General features: G+C 43.6%; 1 protein-coding gene across 2 annotated transcripts in view; it reads right to left on the minus strand.

Annotated features, from left to right (window-relative positions):
* Positions 1-920: 920 nt before the first annotated feature.
* Positions 921-16,836, minus strand: part of cap1 (CAP, adenylate cyclase-associated protein 1 (yeast)) — a 49,907-nt gene continuing 33,991 nt past the window's right edge. For both annotated transcript variants that reach the window (XM_068006528.1, XM_068006529.1), the window contains exons 9-13: positions 14,494-14,666; positions 12,681-12,804; positions 11,546-11,628; positions 5,749-5,889; positions 921-3,249 (exon numbers count right to left, since the gene is read on the minus strand). In XM_068006528.1, the coding sequence (XP_067862629.1) occupies positions 3,166-3,249; positions 5,749-5,889; positions 11,546-11,628; positions 12,681-12,804; positions 14,494-14,666 (605 nt within the window). In that variant the 3' untranslated portion in view covers positions 921-3,165. The remainder of the gene's footprint in view (positions 3,250-5,748; positions 5,890-11,545; positions 11,629-12,680; positions 12,805-14,493; positions 14,667-16,836) is intronic.

Raw genomic sequence — 16,836 nt, forward strand, 5'->3', positions numbered from 1 at the left:
TTTTGCTGTATTTCCCCCACCCCTCCCCCAATCCATGTTTCATATCCCAACTGTGAAGGCAGGTAGGTAATCTCAAACTTGCTCCATAATCAGCTGCCTGGAGATGTGCAAAAGATCCCCTCCATGCAGTACATCCCTGCAGCCGGGATTGGGACTTCAACATCTCAAAAGAAAATTCCATGCGCGCACTAATGAACTGCACTGTCTTGCCACACGTCTTAAGATAATTACTTGGGTTGGCAGTATATCAGTGATCCAGAAGCAATAACTATTCAGAACTTTGGGTTTCCAAAAGGATTTAGGTTAGCACATTGCCCCAAGTGTTTCAAGCTTTTTGCTAATTCAAGATATCACAGTGGTTAAGGGAGGAGGTAAGTGCATTCAGAACCCTCAAGAATGACAGCTTGTGATTTTCCACTCTGCACTCAGTCTACGATTTTCAATCCATTCATTTTAACTGGCTGAAAATCGCAGGCTGACAAGTACAGAAGTGGAAAAACACGGCTAGAATGGTTTTCTGAGGCAGGAACGAGAAGTGCAGTCCTTTCACTCATGGGATCTGGAATCAAACCCAACCTCATCGAATGGGATGGAACGCTGCTCTCTGCTAGGTATAATGATTGTACATAGTGAATTTAGGCAAGAAGGAAACCAGTTCCTAAAAACCCCATGAATTCCTCATAATTCAGTTCAGATAGTCAGCAAGTGCAGCCAAAACCAACAACTTTTTTTTAAACTTAATTCAGTTACTAGAAGTTGACCAGTTCTAATCAGTCAATGTAGTACCCAATTTCAACTCAGGTATTTAGATGCATTTTAGTTTTACCCATGGCCACTGATTGACAATTCCAACTGTCATAGCTGGCCTTGAACAACTGAAGGAAATGGCAACAATCACAGAGAAAAAGTGTGACACTTAATAAGCAAGTTGGCAAATTTTATTTTGCAGTTTAATTCCTGATGTACATAAGATAGCATAGTAACCACAAGCAGCAAGAACTGTGTTTGATCCCTCTTGTACATTACTGAAATTCTGCAGATCGATATTGAAACATTGATATCAGGTTTGGAACATACAATACAGTAACTAAGTTATCACACCAAAAGATAGGCTGTTAACATCAATCTGCTAGTTGCACGATCGATATCCTGTATGATGGAGGGGCAATAACTTAAGAGCACAAGAACTGCTCACTGAGCAAGTTCATTTTAAATTTATACTCACTGTATTGTAGATTTCATGTAAAATAATGACAACTCATGAGTTCAAGGCAATTATATTAATCTCAATTTAGTTGGTTCAATCTTAGTTTATAATTTGCTGTGGCAGCCTTGTAACCCAATTGCAGCCATATATAAATCACGGTATATATTTATTGCGCCTGGTAAATTCCCACCACCACAAATTTGCAAACTTATAAAGACTGCAAGTATCTCCCAATATATCCCCACAGAACTCTGACATGTAACTACACTGTAATCACAGCAGAGTTCAGTGGCCCATTCAGAAATCATAATATACACCATGTTAGGCCCCATCTATTGCCCCACCTATTAGTACAGTACAATATTGATTATTTTCAAAATAAAAATTGAAAAGCAAAATGCACCTAAAGCTAATGCATAGAATATAATGAAAACCGAAGCACTAAAAATGAATGTGTGAAATAACTACTCTGCAATGCTTTCTACTGTGTGAGAGTGGAATTTATTTTAAATTGAAACAAGAGTCTGAAAGAAATAAAATGACTCATACATAGTGCAACCAGTGCTGAAATGTTAATATCCAGAAACAAAATAGCCTTATCCATTTACTGAAACACTGGAGTAAATTAACACGTTAAGAGAGGAATCCACAGTAATTCAACCCTTTGGGGCGATGGAATGATTTCTAGACTGAACTTTATAGGAGAAGGACCCTCTCACAAGGTAGGCACCAAAACTCAGGGAATGCATTACAGATGCTGTACACAATTCTGCAGGGACTGAACCCTGAGAGAAGGAAGAGCAAAGTTTCAATATTTAATTATTTTTTACCCACAACTGAGGACAAATCATGTCAGGGTCCCAACTGTTATGCTAGGAATAAAATTCAGGCCAAACAAACTGTAGAAGTACAACTAGTGATGCCACGTTGGAAAAGTACAAGATGGATTAAGATTAAGACAATTTTCAAAGCTGAGAAACATTAAAGTTAGAGGATGCATTTTCACTAGAAATGCTCACGAGTTTGGAAGGCATGGAACGCTTTAGAGAAAGTCAGTCCACAATAACCTATCACTGCCCACATCTGCAGGAAATGAGACTGATACATTTTAAATCATTTTCATACTTTCAAAACCAGATCCACAAGATGTGAGAGCTAACGGCATAAAAATAAGATATTCAGGATCTTATCCTATCACTTACAATTTTTGGTCTGGTTCCCAGAGGACCATGGATTTGTTACAATTGTGCACATTGTTCATGTATAAAATGCTACATGGTTTCAAGGATAAAAACAATCCCAGCAGTGCAGTGCTGTTTCACCCATAACTTACAACTAAAAGCAATGGCTGATCCACAGACCAGTCCCCACAGCCAAATTTGTCAAATCAAGAGGCACAGAGTAAAATTAAATGAAAAAGACAAATGTGTAATTGCATATCAGAACTCCCCTATGCCTTGATGGCAGATCTTCAAGATTAGAATGGTATCCGTGCATTGCAAGTTTTAGAAATAATTTCCTGGTTTCTTTAAGTAAGTTGTGAGAGAAAGGAGAAAGTCTCTCTTCTCCCCGACCCCCAGGAAGAGCTCAGCAATTTTAGTTTTTAGTAAAATTGCATTTTGGTGCACTATACTCACATTCATAGGAGCTCTCTCCAATTATTTCCATCTCTAACACTATAGATTCATGAATATGAATTCATACTGCTAGAATCTGAGACCAGCCATCATGCTCTAATCCAGCTACTTTAGGCCATTTTATACTGGAAAGGGTAATCCCAGTACTTTTGAGGTATATGCTGTAGCAGATTAAGTACCTCTCGAGGAGTGATAGGACCAGTTTAAGAGTAGAATGTGTAGAAAGTTAGCTTGTTGCTTCTACAGATTAATCAGGCTCATCATTACTAGCGACGACATTAAGACCACGCCTGTAGTTAAACGTTCCCAGGATCCACACACTTAACAGGATATTTCTGTTACTGTAGTCACCAGTTTCTGCCCATTCCAGACAGTCTTGAATTGTTCTGGGACAGGGCACTCAACCTATTAAAGAAAAACTAAAGTCAACACTTGTGGCTAAAGAGATGCTCGAATTTAATTTTTTTTTAATACATGTATTTTCATAAAGATCAATAATCATGCCCAAGTTATGAAGATTTTCTACTTTACGGCCAGTGACAGCATCATCACATCATCTAATTTGGCTCAGAACACAGAAAATGTAGGGATAATGAAAAGTCAGTCATGCTCAGTCATTTAGGTTCACTTTCAGGGTGTGGGGAAAAAATATTTCACCTGCTGTTAATGCAACAAATTCCAAGGTGTGTTTCACAGTTGAGGACCAAACTTTTATGGGTGGAGTTTAACCACACTATTATGCTAAGTCCTGTTGTGGGACAAAGTAAAAGTAGAGGACAGGACTCTGGTCCATCTGACCAGCCCGAAATCCCAATACCCTTTAACTGCCCACTCAAATATGTATTCGATGCTCCTGTAAATTTTTCCACACCATCTGCTTACCTGGGAAGTCTGTTCAACGTGTTCACCAACCTCTGCATAAAAATTAAAATACAAGCTTTCCTTGCACCTACCCTCTTCTGTTTGAGCCCTTGTTTCCAGTTCTGGAGCTTGGAGCGATCTCAAACACATTACCAGGGTTCAATTCATCTATTCCCTGAAAGTACTTGAATATCTTCCTTGAACCTTCTCTCCTCCAGAGAAAACAATTACAGGCTTTTCAATCTCCCCTCATAGTTCAGATAACTCCAAGGCAGCTATACCAGTGCTTCATACAGCTGATCACTTTCTGGGATTGGAGTTCTATTCCTTGGCCTGTACACCTCAATCCAGTTAAGCTTTCCATTACTGGTGCTGTTCCTTGTGCTGTTGGTTCCAGTGAGCTACCTGCCAATACCCCCTGATCCCTCCCCTGCATTGCATCCTGCAGCCTAAAGCCACTTAGTTAGTATACTTACTATTTCCCACAGCCTCACTGCCATACATTTATTCACATTAAATGCAATTTGCCACTCACCAACCCACCTTCCCAACTGTCCAGATCCTCTTATATTTGGTTTGCCTCTTCCCCATTATTTTGTCCTCAGCTCCAAATCTTTCATATACATTGTAAACAGCAATGCCCGCTGCTATGTAAACAATTTTACAACACCAAGTTATAGTCCAACGATTTTTATTTGAAATCTACAAGCTTTCGGAGGTTTCCTCCTTCCTCAGGTAAATGTAAAGAAGGAGGAAACCTCCGAAAGCTTGTAGATTTCAAATAAAAATCGTTGGACTATAACTTGGTGTTGTAAAATTGTTTACAATTGTCAACCCCAGTCCATCACCGGCATCTCCACATCCCTGCTATGTAGACACAGTTCCATTCACAACTACCTTACTCTTCCCGCTCTTGCCAATTTTCAGTCCACCTCAGAAGCTTGCCTCCTATTCCATGCCTTCCTACCATCTGGACTAATTGTGAGATACGGTACCAAAAACCTTGCTGAAATCTAAACAAAACACATCTACCAGAATTTCTAATGTCAACCTGGCCTGTCATTTCCTTGAAGCACAATTTTTTTTTAAGGTAAGCCTCCCTGCAATAAATCCATGCTGTTGCCCACTTGTGATATCATCGATAGAGGTGTTTCATCATCCCATCTTTTCAGGATGCCATCTAATACTTCACTCAACAGATGTTAGACTCAATAGCCTGGAGTCAACACTGCCCTTTTTTTGAAACAAAAAGGTTGACTCTGTTAGCCTAAGTTCCAATCCTCAGGCATCATATGTTCTAGTAACCTGCCCTCCCCTTGGACCTGAGAGAGTTTGTTCTTCACTCTGGGTCAAGTACATACACAGAAGCAGAGCTACTTTCAGTTTCTGACCTCAATGACGGAAACACTGTGGAAGTTTAATAAGTATGCAATCATTCAATACTTCTCCTTACTGCACAATATTGGCTAAGTATCAGTTACAGCAGGAGGCAAGCAGTAATAACCTCTTACCGTGCCTCAATTCAATAAGATGCAGCAAGCCAATTATGCTGCATGTTTGTGTGCTAATGTTCGACACCAAACTGCCGCCTGTGGGCCATATGTGGCCTTCTAAGGCTGGGCAATCTGGCTATTGAAGTCCAGACGACCATGACTGGTTTGTCTTGTTTGAATTTTGAGGACCTGGAGATTGGGAAAAGGCTCTTGCCTGATTAGTGGACAAGTCCTAAATCAGCAACTTGAGATACATGCAAATTAATGAGAACATGGATTACAATTTGATATGTAGGTCCCCCCCCGCCACCCCAAGGCTCCAAGGTAGGAATCTGTGCGATCTCCAAAGGTAAAAAGCTTGAATACCTGTTCTACACTGGCTATTTCTAAATCATGTCTGGGGTACATGTCACATGGATGGAAAGAAAAATGTGAGGGCACATAAACTGATTACTGTTGCACACTTAATGGCTCACAAAGTCATTGGTTCACCCTCTTCCACCCTACAGAATTTGTGTATATAAAAAAAAAGGCAAAGAACAGTACTTACAAAATCATCCTGAACAGGAACCAAGACGTTCATCTCAGAGGACTTGGCACTGACAATCTCACAACTGAGAGAATCCTTACTAAGGTAGATATGGCAGCCATCAGTCTTATTGACGGATATAGTTGGCACTTTACCCAACACCTGCAGAAAAAAAAATTAGAGAACCACTTTGGAATATGGATTTTGCAGACAAGCAGCGTCTGAATGAGAAACAAGTCAGAAAGGCTATTGGAGATGGTTAAACTGAGAAATTAAATTCATCAATTTCTGCAATGTGTGTATAAAGATCAGTGACATAGCTTGGAAAATTGAATTAATTAAACTGTGCCATGTTTCCTTATGCATCAACCTAATTTGATTGAAAATGGACCTTTTTCTCACTGACAATTGGAGATTTTAGGATTCCCAACAAACCTGAAAAATCACTAGACTGAAATCAGTTTTTAACCAATTTCCATTAATAAATTGTTTGACTTTTTTGGGGCAGTGAATCAGTAAAAACAGATTTCCTCCCCAGTTTGAGGGGGAAAACCCCACTTGGATCTTCGCATCTGTTTCTTACCAAGTATCAGATCCAGAGATGCTCGTGCTTCGGATCAGTGATGTCATTTCACAAGTTACGTGCTGTACAATGTGTTGACAGCACGGATGTGATGTGCACGCATCTCTGGACGTGATTTTCAGTACGAAGTAGTTTTTTTAAAAAAGGGACCTGGATCATCTTTAGCTGTGATGACTAAATTCTTTATACTGCAGAAAATGTCAGTCTTCCATCCCGAGTTAGCTTTGGAGCAAAGACAGCAGTGCACTGACAATTGCCACCAATAGTTCCCTAAAGATTAAAGTTGAAGACTGATGCAGGTCAGAAAAGGCATTGTTTGCTGAAAGCAAGATCGCAACTGTTGCCCACGATTGTGGCTGTTCCCCTTTTTGTAATCTCCAACAATTTTTAATCTTATCATAGTGGTCCGAAATACACCAATAAACAGGTTCTTCAATTTAACTTTTAAGAATAAAATCCATGGGTTAAGTGTGAACCTGATGGTTAGCCCCATAAAAATAGTGCCTGTGAACTATGTGAAAAAGTGTTGTCATTTAGCTTGATTACCACTATTTTTCAAAAAAAGTTCCTTGCTTCTTTTCTTGAGCTTGAGTTTTTAAATTGGCAATTACAACTAATTTGTAATGATCCTTAAAAATCTGGCTATTCATGAGTAAAGTTACATTAGCAATCACAGATTTCAATATATATAACTGCATGCTTATAATAAACTTGATATCAATGCAACCTAAATTAGATTTTCTTATTCAACTCTTTGGCCTATGTAGTTGCATACATTACAGGACAAAATGGGTCACCCATTCTTGCAAACTGTAAGCTTGCTGTTTCTTGCAATGTTCTTTTCCTGAGTTGAAAGCTTGCAAGACATTTTCTTGTCTGTTTTCACCTACGAAGGAAGGGATTCTCTTCTTTTTTAGAAATTTCTTTCCTTCATCCATTAAGGATAATGACTCAAACTGATAAGCATTTCCATAAACACCAGCATCCCTTTGGCACATTAGTCCAGTGACTATTCATGTTACTGGTGGCAGGTTATTTAGCCACAGGGGCATCACGGTGTAGCCTGAACTGATTGTCACCCAATATCTGTACATGCACTTTCCAGCAGTGATCAAGAATAAGAACCTGAATGAATTTTTTTGTTTCCTTAGCTCTAGGCTAGGATAATTTAACTCACCACAGACCAGGATTAAACCTGAGCTGTACATTTAGTACCACATTTTCTCTCAGCCGTCATGAGGATCATATAGCTAATTCTGCAAAATTCTATTCACTTAACTTCCAAAACAGCAAAAGGAAACTAGTATTTGTTGGCATTTCTAATTTCCCCATGTGGCAAACAATAATCTCCATCAGATAATGTATTGGAGATTGTTGCTTAATGTGATGGTAAGTGGAAAGTACCCACTCTTCCATTTCCAAAGTTAAATAGGTGAATCAATTCTCAAGATGGCTTAATAGCTACATGCTGCATATCTGGTATGTTACTAAGACAAGGAGACCAGAACATCCCGGACGGACCACCCGGCATCGGACCACTAGGCACCGGACACGACAACGGCAAAACATCAAGCCCAGTCGACCCTGCAAGGTCCTCCTGACTAACATATGGGGACTTGTGCCAAAATTGGGAGAGCTGTCCCACAGACTCGTCAAGCAACAGCCTGACATAGCCATACTCACAGAATCATACCTTTCAGCCAACGTCCCAGACTCTTCCATCACCATCCCTGGGTATGTCCTGTCCCACCGGCAGGACAGACCCACCAGAGGTGGCGGTACAGTGATATACAGTCAGGAGGGAGTGGCCCTGGGAGTCCTCAACATTGACTCTGGACCCCATGAAATCTCATGGCATCAGGTCAAACATGGGCACGGAAGCCTCCTGCTGATTACCACCTACCGTCCTACCTCAGCTGATGAATCAGTCCTCCTCCATGTTGAGCACCACTTGGAGGAAGCACTGAGGGTAGCAAGGACACAAAATGTACTCTGGGTGGGGGACTTCAATGTCCATCACCAAGAGTGGCTCGGTAGCACCACTACTGACCGAGCTGGCCGAGTCCTGAAGGACATAGTTGCCAGATTGGGCCTGCGGCAGGTGGTGAGCGAACCAACACGAGGGAAAAAACTTACTTGACCTCGTCCTCACCAATCTACCTGTCGCAAATGCATCTGTCCATGACAGTATTAGTGGGAGTGACCACCGCACAGTCCTCGTGGAGATGAAGTCCCGTCTTCGCACTGAGGACACCATCCAACGTGTTGTGTGGCACTACCACCGTGCTAAATGGGATAGATTCAGAATGGATCTAGCAGTTCAAAACTGGGCATCCATGAGGCGCTGTGGGCCATCAGCAGCAGAATTGTATTCCAGCACAATCTGTAACCTCATGGCCCGGCATATTCCTCACTCTACCATTACCAACAAGCCAGGGGATCAACCCTGGTTCAATGAGGAGTGTAGAAGAGCATGCCAGGAGCAGCACCAGGCGTACCTAAAAATGAGGTGCCAACCTGGTGAAGCTACAACTCAGGACTACATGCATGCTAAACAGCGGAAGCAACATGCTATGGACAGAGCTAAGCGATTCCACAACCAACGGATCAGATCAAAGCTCTGCAGTCCTGCCACATCCAGTCGTGAATGGTGGTGGACAATTAAACAACTAACGGGAGGAGGAGGCTCTGCAAACATCCCCATTCTCAATGATGGCGGAGTCCAGCACGTGAGTGCAAAAGACAAGGCTGAAGCGTTTGCAACCATCTTCAGCCAGAAGTGCCGAGTGGATAATCCATCTCAGCCTCCTCCCGATATCCCCACCATCACGGAAGCCAGTCTTCGGCCAATTCGATTCACTCCACGTGATATCAAGAAACGGCTGAGTGCACTGGATACAGCAAAGGCTATGGGCCCCGACAACATCCCAGCTTCGTGCTGAAGACTTGTGCTCCAGAACTAGCTGCGCCTCTAGCCAAGCTGTTCCAGTACAGCTACAACACTGGCATCGACCCGACAATGTGGAAAATTGCCCAGGTATGTCCTGTCCACAAAAAGCAGGACAAATCCAATCCGGCCAATTACCGCCCCATCAGTCTACTCTCAATCATCAGCAAAGTGATGGAAGGTGTCGTCGACAGTGCTATCAAGCGGCACTTACTCACCAATAACCTGCTCACCGATGCTCAGTTTGGGTTCCGCCAGGACCACTCGGCTCCAGACCTCATTACAGCCTTGGTCCAAACATGGACAAAAGAGCTGAATTCCAGAGGTGAGGTGAGAGTGACTGCCCTTGACATCAAGGCAGCATTTGACCGAGTGTGGCACCAAGGAGCCCTAGTAAAATTGAAGTCAATGGGAATCAGGGGGAAAACTCTCCAGTGGCTGGAGTCATACCCAGCACAAAGGAAGATGGTAGTGGTTGTTGGAGGCCAATCATCTCAGCCCCAGGGCATTGCTGCAGGAGTTCCTCAGGGCAGTGTCCTAGGCCCAACCATCTTCAGCTGCTTCATCAATGACCTTCCCTCCATCATAAGGTCAGAAATGGGGATGTTCGCTGATGACTGCACAGTGTTCAGTTCCATTCGCAACCCCTCAGATAATGAAGCGGTCCGAGCCCGCATGCAGCAAGACCTGGACAACATCCAGGCTTGGGCTCATAAGTGGCAAGTAACATTCGCGCCAGATAAGTGCCAGGCAATGACCATCTCCAACAAGAGAGAGTCTAACCACCTCCCCATGATATTCAACGGCATTACCATCGCCAAATCCCCCACCATCAACATCCTGGGGGTCACCATTGACCAGAAACTTAACTGGACCAGCCATATAAATACTGTGGCTACGAGAGCAGGTCAGAGGCTGGGTATTCTGCAGCGAGTGACTCACCTCCTGACTCCCCAAAGCCTTTCCACCATCTACAAGGCACAAGTCAGGAGTGTGATGGAATACTCTCCACTTGCCTGGATAAGTGCAGCTCCAACAACACTCAAGAAGCTCGACACCGTCCAAGATAAAGCAGCCCGCTTGATTGGCACCCCATCCACCACCCTAAACATTCACTCCCTTCACCACCGGCGCACTGTGGCTGCAGTGTGCACCATCCACAGGATGCACTGCAGCTTTTTCCCTTTGTTGAGGGTTCTATAACAAGGGGGCATAGATTCAAGGTAAAAGGCGGGAGGTTTAGAGGGGATTTGAGAAAGAACTTTTTCACCCAGAGGGTGGTTGGAGTCTGGAACTCACTGCCTGAGAGGGTTGTGGAGGCAGGAACCCTCACAACATTCAAGAAGCATTTGGATGAGCACTTGAAATGCCATAGCATACAAGGCTACGGACCAAATGCTGGAATATGGGATTAGATTAGACTGGGCTTGATGGCCGGCGCGGACACGATGGGCCGAAGGGCCTCTATCCGTGCTGTATAACTCTGACTCTATAACTCGCCAAGGCTTCTTCGACAGCACCTCCCAAACCCACGACCTCTACCACCTAGAAGGACAAGAGCAGCAGGCGCATGGGAACAACACCACCTGCACGTTCCCCTCCAAGTCACACACCATCCCGACTTGGAAATATATCGCCGTTCCTTCATTGTCGCTGGGTCAAAATCCTGGAACTCCCTTCCTAACAGCACTGTGGGAGAACCGTCACCACACGGACTGCAACGGTTCAAGAAGGCGGCTCACCACCACCTTCTCGAGGGCAATTAGGGATGGGCAATAAATGCTGGCCTCGCCAGCGACGCCCACATCCCGTGAACGAATAAAAAAAAAGGTTTAACCTCAGTCATATGAATAAGCTGATCTCAGCTGGGCAGTTAGCACAAAATGAGCCTGAATGGCCCTAGATTATGACGTCAAAAATCTGCCAGAGTGCCTGCTCCTGGCTACTATTTGGTGACCGTGTGTTAGAAAATATCTGTGTAAATATCAGGGAAGGACAGTGAATTGGTTTCACCTGCGATAGCTCAGTCCCCTACCTCGGTTCATGTGATTAGCCACCTGCGCAAAGTAGCGGAGGGGAACCAGTGCCCAGGGAACCAGTCAAGTGTCCAAAATCTAGTAACTTGCTTTAAATTGTCAATATAACTTTGGCCACTTCATGTTAGCTCAGTGGCCTCCCTTCATTAGCTTCACACACTCTCCATGTGTTAGCTGAGCAAGTGCTTGCTCTTATTTCTTTCAGATCAGGTTGCTCAGCAAGTTATTTTTCTCCTCGCCTGCTTCAGTTACCTGAATCTTCACATCCCTGGAATTAATGATCTCCACAATTCCAACAACATCATCAAAAACTAGGCCCAGTTTCTTACAGTTATCTGTTTAAAAAAAAAAGCAACAAGATCTCCGTCAGGGTGTAGAAAGCTGCATCACAACAAATACTATGAAATTCCACTAGCATTTGAGGCTTACACAATCTGGTCAGGAATAGCTAGTTACCTGTTACAAAGGTCTTCATTCTTCTTTAACCATTGATTACACAATTAATCCCATTAATAAAGCTCTGTACATTGAGGCCAATTGTAGCACCCCTTTGGGTGGATTGACTTAGGTCAGCTAATTCACCAGATGGCGAGAATTCAACCTAGAACCTCCTTCATCGGTGTGGCTCAGTTACTCATTGGACAAGCTTGCTGAGGTATAGGGAGGTCCTCGTCACCAAGGTGGCCACTATAAACGCTGGCATTATACTCTTAATTTATAGGCTTTAGATTAGATGCAAAAATAAACTTCAGTACGTGGTTGAGCGGTATGGAGATGGAAGTAAACATGAACAACAGCAGTGGTTTTATATAAAGAAGAAATTATACGCAAGCTTTCCATTTGATCAGAATTAAATGTGAAAATTTAAAAATAGTGGACAAAATGAGGCAAATCAAGACAAATTTACTTCAAAATTGTTACAACACTGAAAATGATCAGTTTTTTTTTGCATGCAATGAGTTTCTCAACCTACAGCTGAGATCAGGTGCTTGCTGACAATGAGGAAATTGAGGGAGAAGTCATCTCAGTCTGTAGCAGTGCACCTCCTAGTGGTGAATTACAGCATGGCCAAGCAGCAGGCTGTTCTTGCCAAGGACAATGAGGGAAAGCCCAGAGAGAGAAAATAAATATTCAATTTGAAGTATTTTTTTCTAGATACTATAAGTATATCTGGATTTAATCAGCAATAAGCCAGTGAATGAACTGAATTTGAGAGACAAGTCACTAAACTGACTTACAGTCTATATTAATTCGCTCGCCTGATGAAAGGAAAACAAGCCACCAGAATTTTTATGACTGTTGAGCTAAAGCATTCCTGATATTGGGAAAAATAATAAGGCTTTTAGAAAGCAGCTTGAAGATCTAATCTTTGCCCATTTCTGCTTACCAACAATGATGGAGTTGATCTTGCCTTTGACGTTCAGGGTGCTGTGCGCACACTTGTACACATATGCAACATGCTTCAACTCTGTATCTTGAATCACCAGGTTATTGGCACCCTCATGATTTTCCTACAAGCAGAGAACAATCATATTTTTATTTTTACTAGCTGTCTTGACGATTACTAATGTAAAGCTTCCATGTAACTAAAAGGTGGCGTGGGAGAGCTTTTTAAAAAAATGATCCCATGTACTGGAGGATGGTTACTCATTCATTAAGTAGCGCATGCATGAATGCTAGTTAAATTGCTGGCCAATCTTCCAGTGTTCAATTGAGGTCCTTCTGAAATGAAAAATGTGACTATTTGATGTGAAAAACTGCCAAAAGAACACATCTGTAACATGCAGAGCTCGAGATTACTGGGAGATCCCAACTCCTCCTTTCCTCCAGCCAAAATATCCATAAATGCTGTCAAATTTTTTGCAACGTTGCCTTCTTTCTTCCCCCCGCTCCTGATAGCTCCTTACCGAGGTACAGTTCCATGCTCCCAGTCACCCTCTGGTACCTCATCCAAGTTGCCACTATTCATTTGCAAGTCTGCACAGTGATTGTCAGTTGGCTATTTTACCATGAGGGCCAAGTCAGATCCTTTAGTCACCAGTCTTCCATAGATGCAAACTTCCAGCAGGTGGATCTCTGGATAATCAGGCACAGGGGCCCTGGCCAATTTTTCCAGTGAACCACCCCCACCAAATGTCAGGAATTTAAACTTAGCTGGTTCTCAAGTTTGTTCTTAAATTTACATATCACTCCTACTACAGCCCCATCTGCTGCCTCATTCACGCCAGTCACCTCAGACTCGATTACTCCAACAATCTCCTGGCTGGCCTCCCATCCTCCATAAACGTCAGTTCCTCCAAAACTCTGCTGCTCAGTCTAACCTGCATCAAGTCTTGTTCTCCCATCACCCGTTCCTGCGGACCATCACATTCCAGGTCTCCCAACACCTCAAATTTAATATTTTCATCCTTGTTTTGGAGATCCCTCCAAAACCTTGCCCCATCCCACCTCTGAAAGCTTCTCCAACCCTGCAACTGCCTCCAGAATGCTCCATCTGTTCCTGTTCTCATCTGACATCCACAGATGTACGGTAGCATAGTGGTTATGTTATTAGACTAGTAATCCAGAGGCCAGGGCTAATAAACCGGGGTCATGAGTTCAAACCCCACCATGGCAGCTGAGGAATTTAAATTCAATTAATTAAATCTGGAATTAAAGAAAAACTACTATCAGTAATATTGGCCATGAATCTACCGGATTGTCGTAAAAACCCATCTGGTTCACTAATGTCCATCAGGGAAGGAATCCTGCTGTCCTTACCCGGTCTGGCCTATATGTGACTCCAGACCCACAGCAAAATCACCCTTGCAAGCCACTCAGTTGTCAACAAGGTGGCTCACCACCACCTTCTCAAGGGCAATTAGGGATGGGCAATAAATGCCAGCCTTGCCAACGACACCCACATCCCATTAAAAAAAAACAAATAAAGAAATGTGCACTGACATGGAGTCACAGGAACAACTCTTGGGGCATAATACTGACTACTTTTTCCCTAATTATGTTCACAGGTACTGAACTCCAGTTGCTGTTCCAGCTGAAATCAGCTATCTAAGCAAATACCAGGAATTGAACCAAAGACTCTTTGGTATGCTTCGCATTATGGCACAATTGATGATGCAGTGACCCACGAGGTCCTCAGGGGTGTTTGTTCAATCCTTCTGAAATCATACAACCTATTATCCAAGAACTTTAAGACTTACCACTCTCCATTTCTTTCCCTCCAATTCTAGCATGGGTGGCTCTTTCTTGGCTGCTGGCTTCACTGATGGAACAGCTGCTTTGAATGGCTTTGGGCCAGGATGGACAGGTGCACTTTGGTTTCTCAATGCAGGGTTCTTGTGAGTTTTAGAGCTGTCCGACACGTGCTTCAGTCCTGAATTAATGAACAGATGTTTACAGCATAATCCAACATATATTTTTCTTGACATCTTCATTCATCTCCAGCCCTATGTATCTTAACCCCATTCACAGAAGAGCACCCTCTACAACTGTTCCAGTCCAGCTACAACACTGGCATCTACCCGACAATGTGGAAAATTGCCCAGGTATGTCCTGTCCACAAAAAACAGGACAAATCCAATCCAGCCAATTACCGCCCCATCAGTCTACTCTCAATCATCAGCAAAGTGATGAAGGTGTCGTTGACAGTGCTATCAAGCGGCACTTACCCACTATTAACCTACTCACCGATGCTCAGTTTGGGTTCCGCCAGGACCACTCGGCTCCAGACCTCATTACAGCCTTGGTCCAAACATGGACAAAAGAGCTGAATTCCAGAGGTGAGGTGAGAGTGACTGCCCTTGACATCAAGGCAGCATTTGACCGAGTGTGGCACCAAGGAGCCCTAGTAAAATTGAAGTCAATGGGAATCAGGGGGAAAACTCTCCAGTGGCTGGAGTCACACCTAGCACAAAGGAAGATGGTAGTGGTTGTTGGAGGCCAATCATCTCAGCCCCATGGCACTGCTGCAGGAGTTCCTCAGGGCAGTGTCCAAGGCCCAACCATCTTCAGCTGCTTCATCAATGACCTTCCCTCCATCATAAGGTCAGAAATGGGGATGTTCGCTGATGATTGCAATGTTCAGTTCCATTCGCAATCCCTCAAATAATGAAGCAGTCCGTGCCCGCATGCAGCAAGACCTGGACAACATCCAGGCTTGGGCTGATAAGTGGCAAGTAACATTCGCGCCAGATAAGTGCCAGGCAACGACCATCTCCAACAAGAGTGTCTAACCACCTCCCCTTGACATTCAATGGCATTACCATCGCCGAATTCCCCCACCATCAACATCCTGGGGGTCACCATTGACCAGAAACTTAACTGGACCAGCCATATAAATACTGTGGCTACGAGAGCAGGTCAGAGGCTGGGTATTCTGCGGCGAGTGACTCACCTCCTGACTCCCCAAAGCCTTTCCACCATCTACAAGGCACAAGTCAGGAGTGTGATGGAATACTCTCCACTTGCTTGGATGAGTGCGGCTCCAACAACACTCAAGAAGCTCGACACCATTCAGGACAAAGCAGCCCGCTTGATTGGCACCTCATCCACCACCCTAAACATTCACTCCCTTCACCACCGGCGCAGTGGCTGCAGTGTGTACCATCCACAGAATGCACTGCAGCAACTCGCCAAGGCTTCTTCGACAGCACCTCCCAAACCCGCGACCTCTACCACCTGCACGTTCCCCTCCAAGTCACACACCATCCTGACTTGGAAATATATCGCCATTCCTTTGTCGTTGTTGGGTCAAAATCCTAGAACTCCCTTCCGAACAGCACTGTGGGAGAACCTTCACAATATGGACTGCAGTGGTTCAAGAAGGCGGCTCACCACCACCCTCAAGGGCAATTAGGGATGGGCAATAAATGACGGCCTCGCCAGTAACGCCCACATCCCATGAACGAATTTTTAAAAAAGTATTTGAGCTTTTTAATCTTTGTAGGCCATGACATGTTCAACCATGGAGCCTCATGAACCACGCAAAAAGTTTAAATTCATGTTTTCCATTTATATAGATCTCAAAGTTGCAGATACTAAAAGGTCTTGGTATTTCAATTTAGGATTTATCCACTGATAAGGCACTAGCACTAAACACCCTTTTCCAAATCTCCTGATTACAGGAAATTCAATAAACCAATGAATAATACAAAAATACAAATAGGATGAGTTAGCTCGACTTCATGGGCCAGATTTCCAGGGCTCAAAGGAGGTACAAGCGGTCCATGGGCCTCAATTTGGACACCCGGCTCTAGTGCACGAGTGTGCTATTCTCATTTCCTGTATTAGTTATACGTGCAGCATCTTCATACTAACGTTGTGGGTCCCCACTGAAAAGTTTTTTCCCCAATGGTCTGTGCTCAGTTCAGAGAGGTCCAAGTGAAAGTGTCAACTCACCCACCCTCCATTTCTGTTTTCAAGTGACTGACAATTTCTAAGAGTAACTCATGCAAAGTTAATTCTGCAAATATTTTCACATTTGCATTGTCCTTGTTTTATTAGACAAACAGAATCTCCCACCTTACTGCTTCTCTCCTCAATGT

The sequence above is a fragment of the Heptranchias perlo genome, chromosome 26, assembly GCF_035084215.1.
Source record: "Heptranchias perlo isolate sHepPer1 chromosome 26, sHepPer1.hap1, whole genome shotgun sequence".
Classification (NCBI taxonomy): Eukaryota; Metazoa; Chordata; class Chondrichthyes; order Hexanchiformes; family Hexanchidae; genus Heptranchias; species Heptranchias perlo.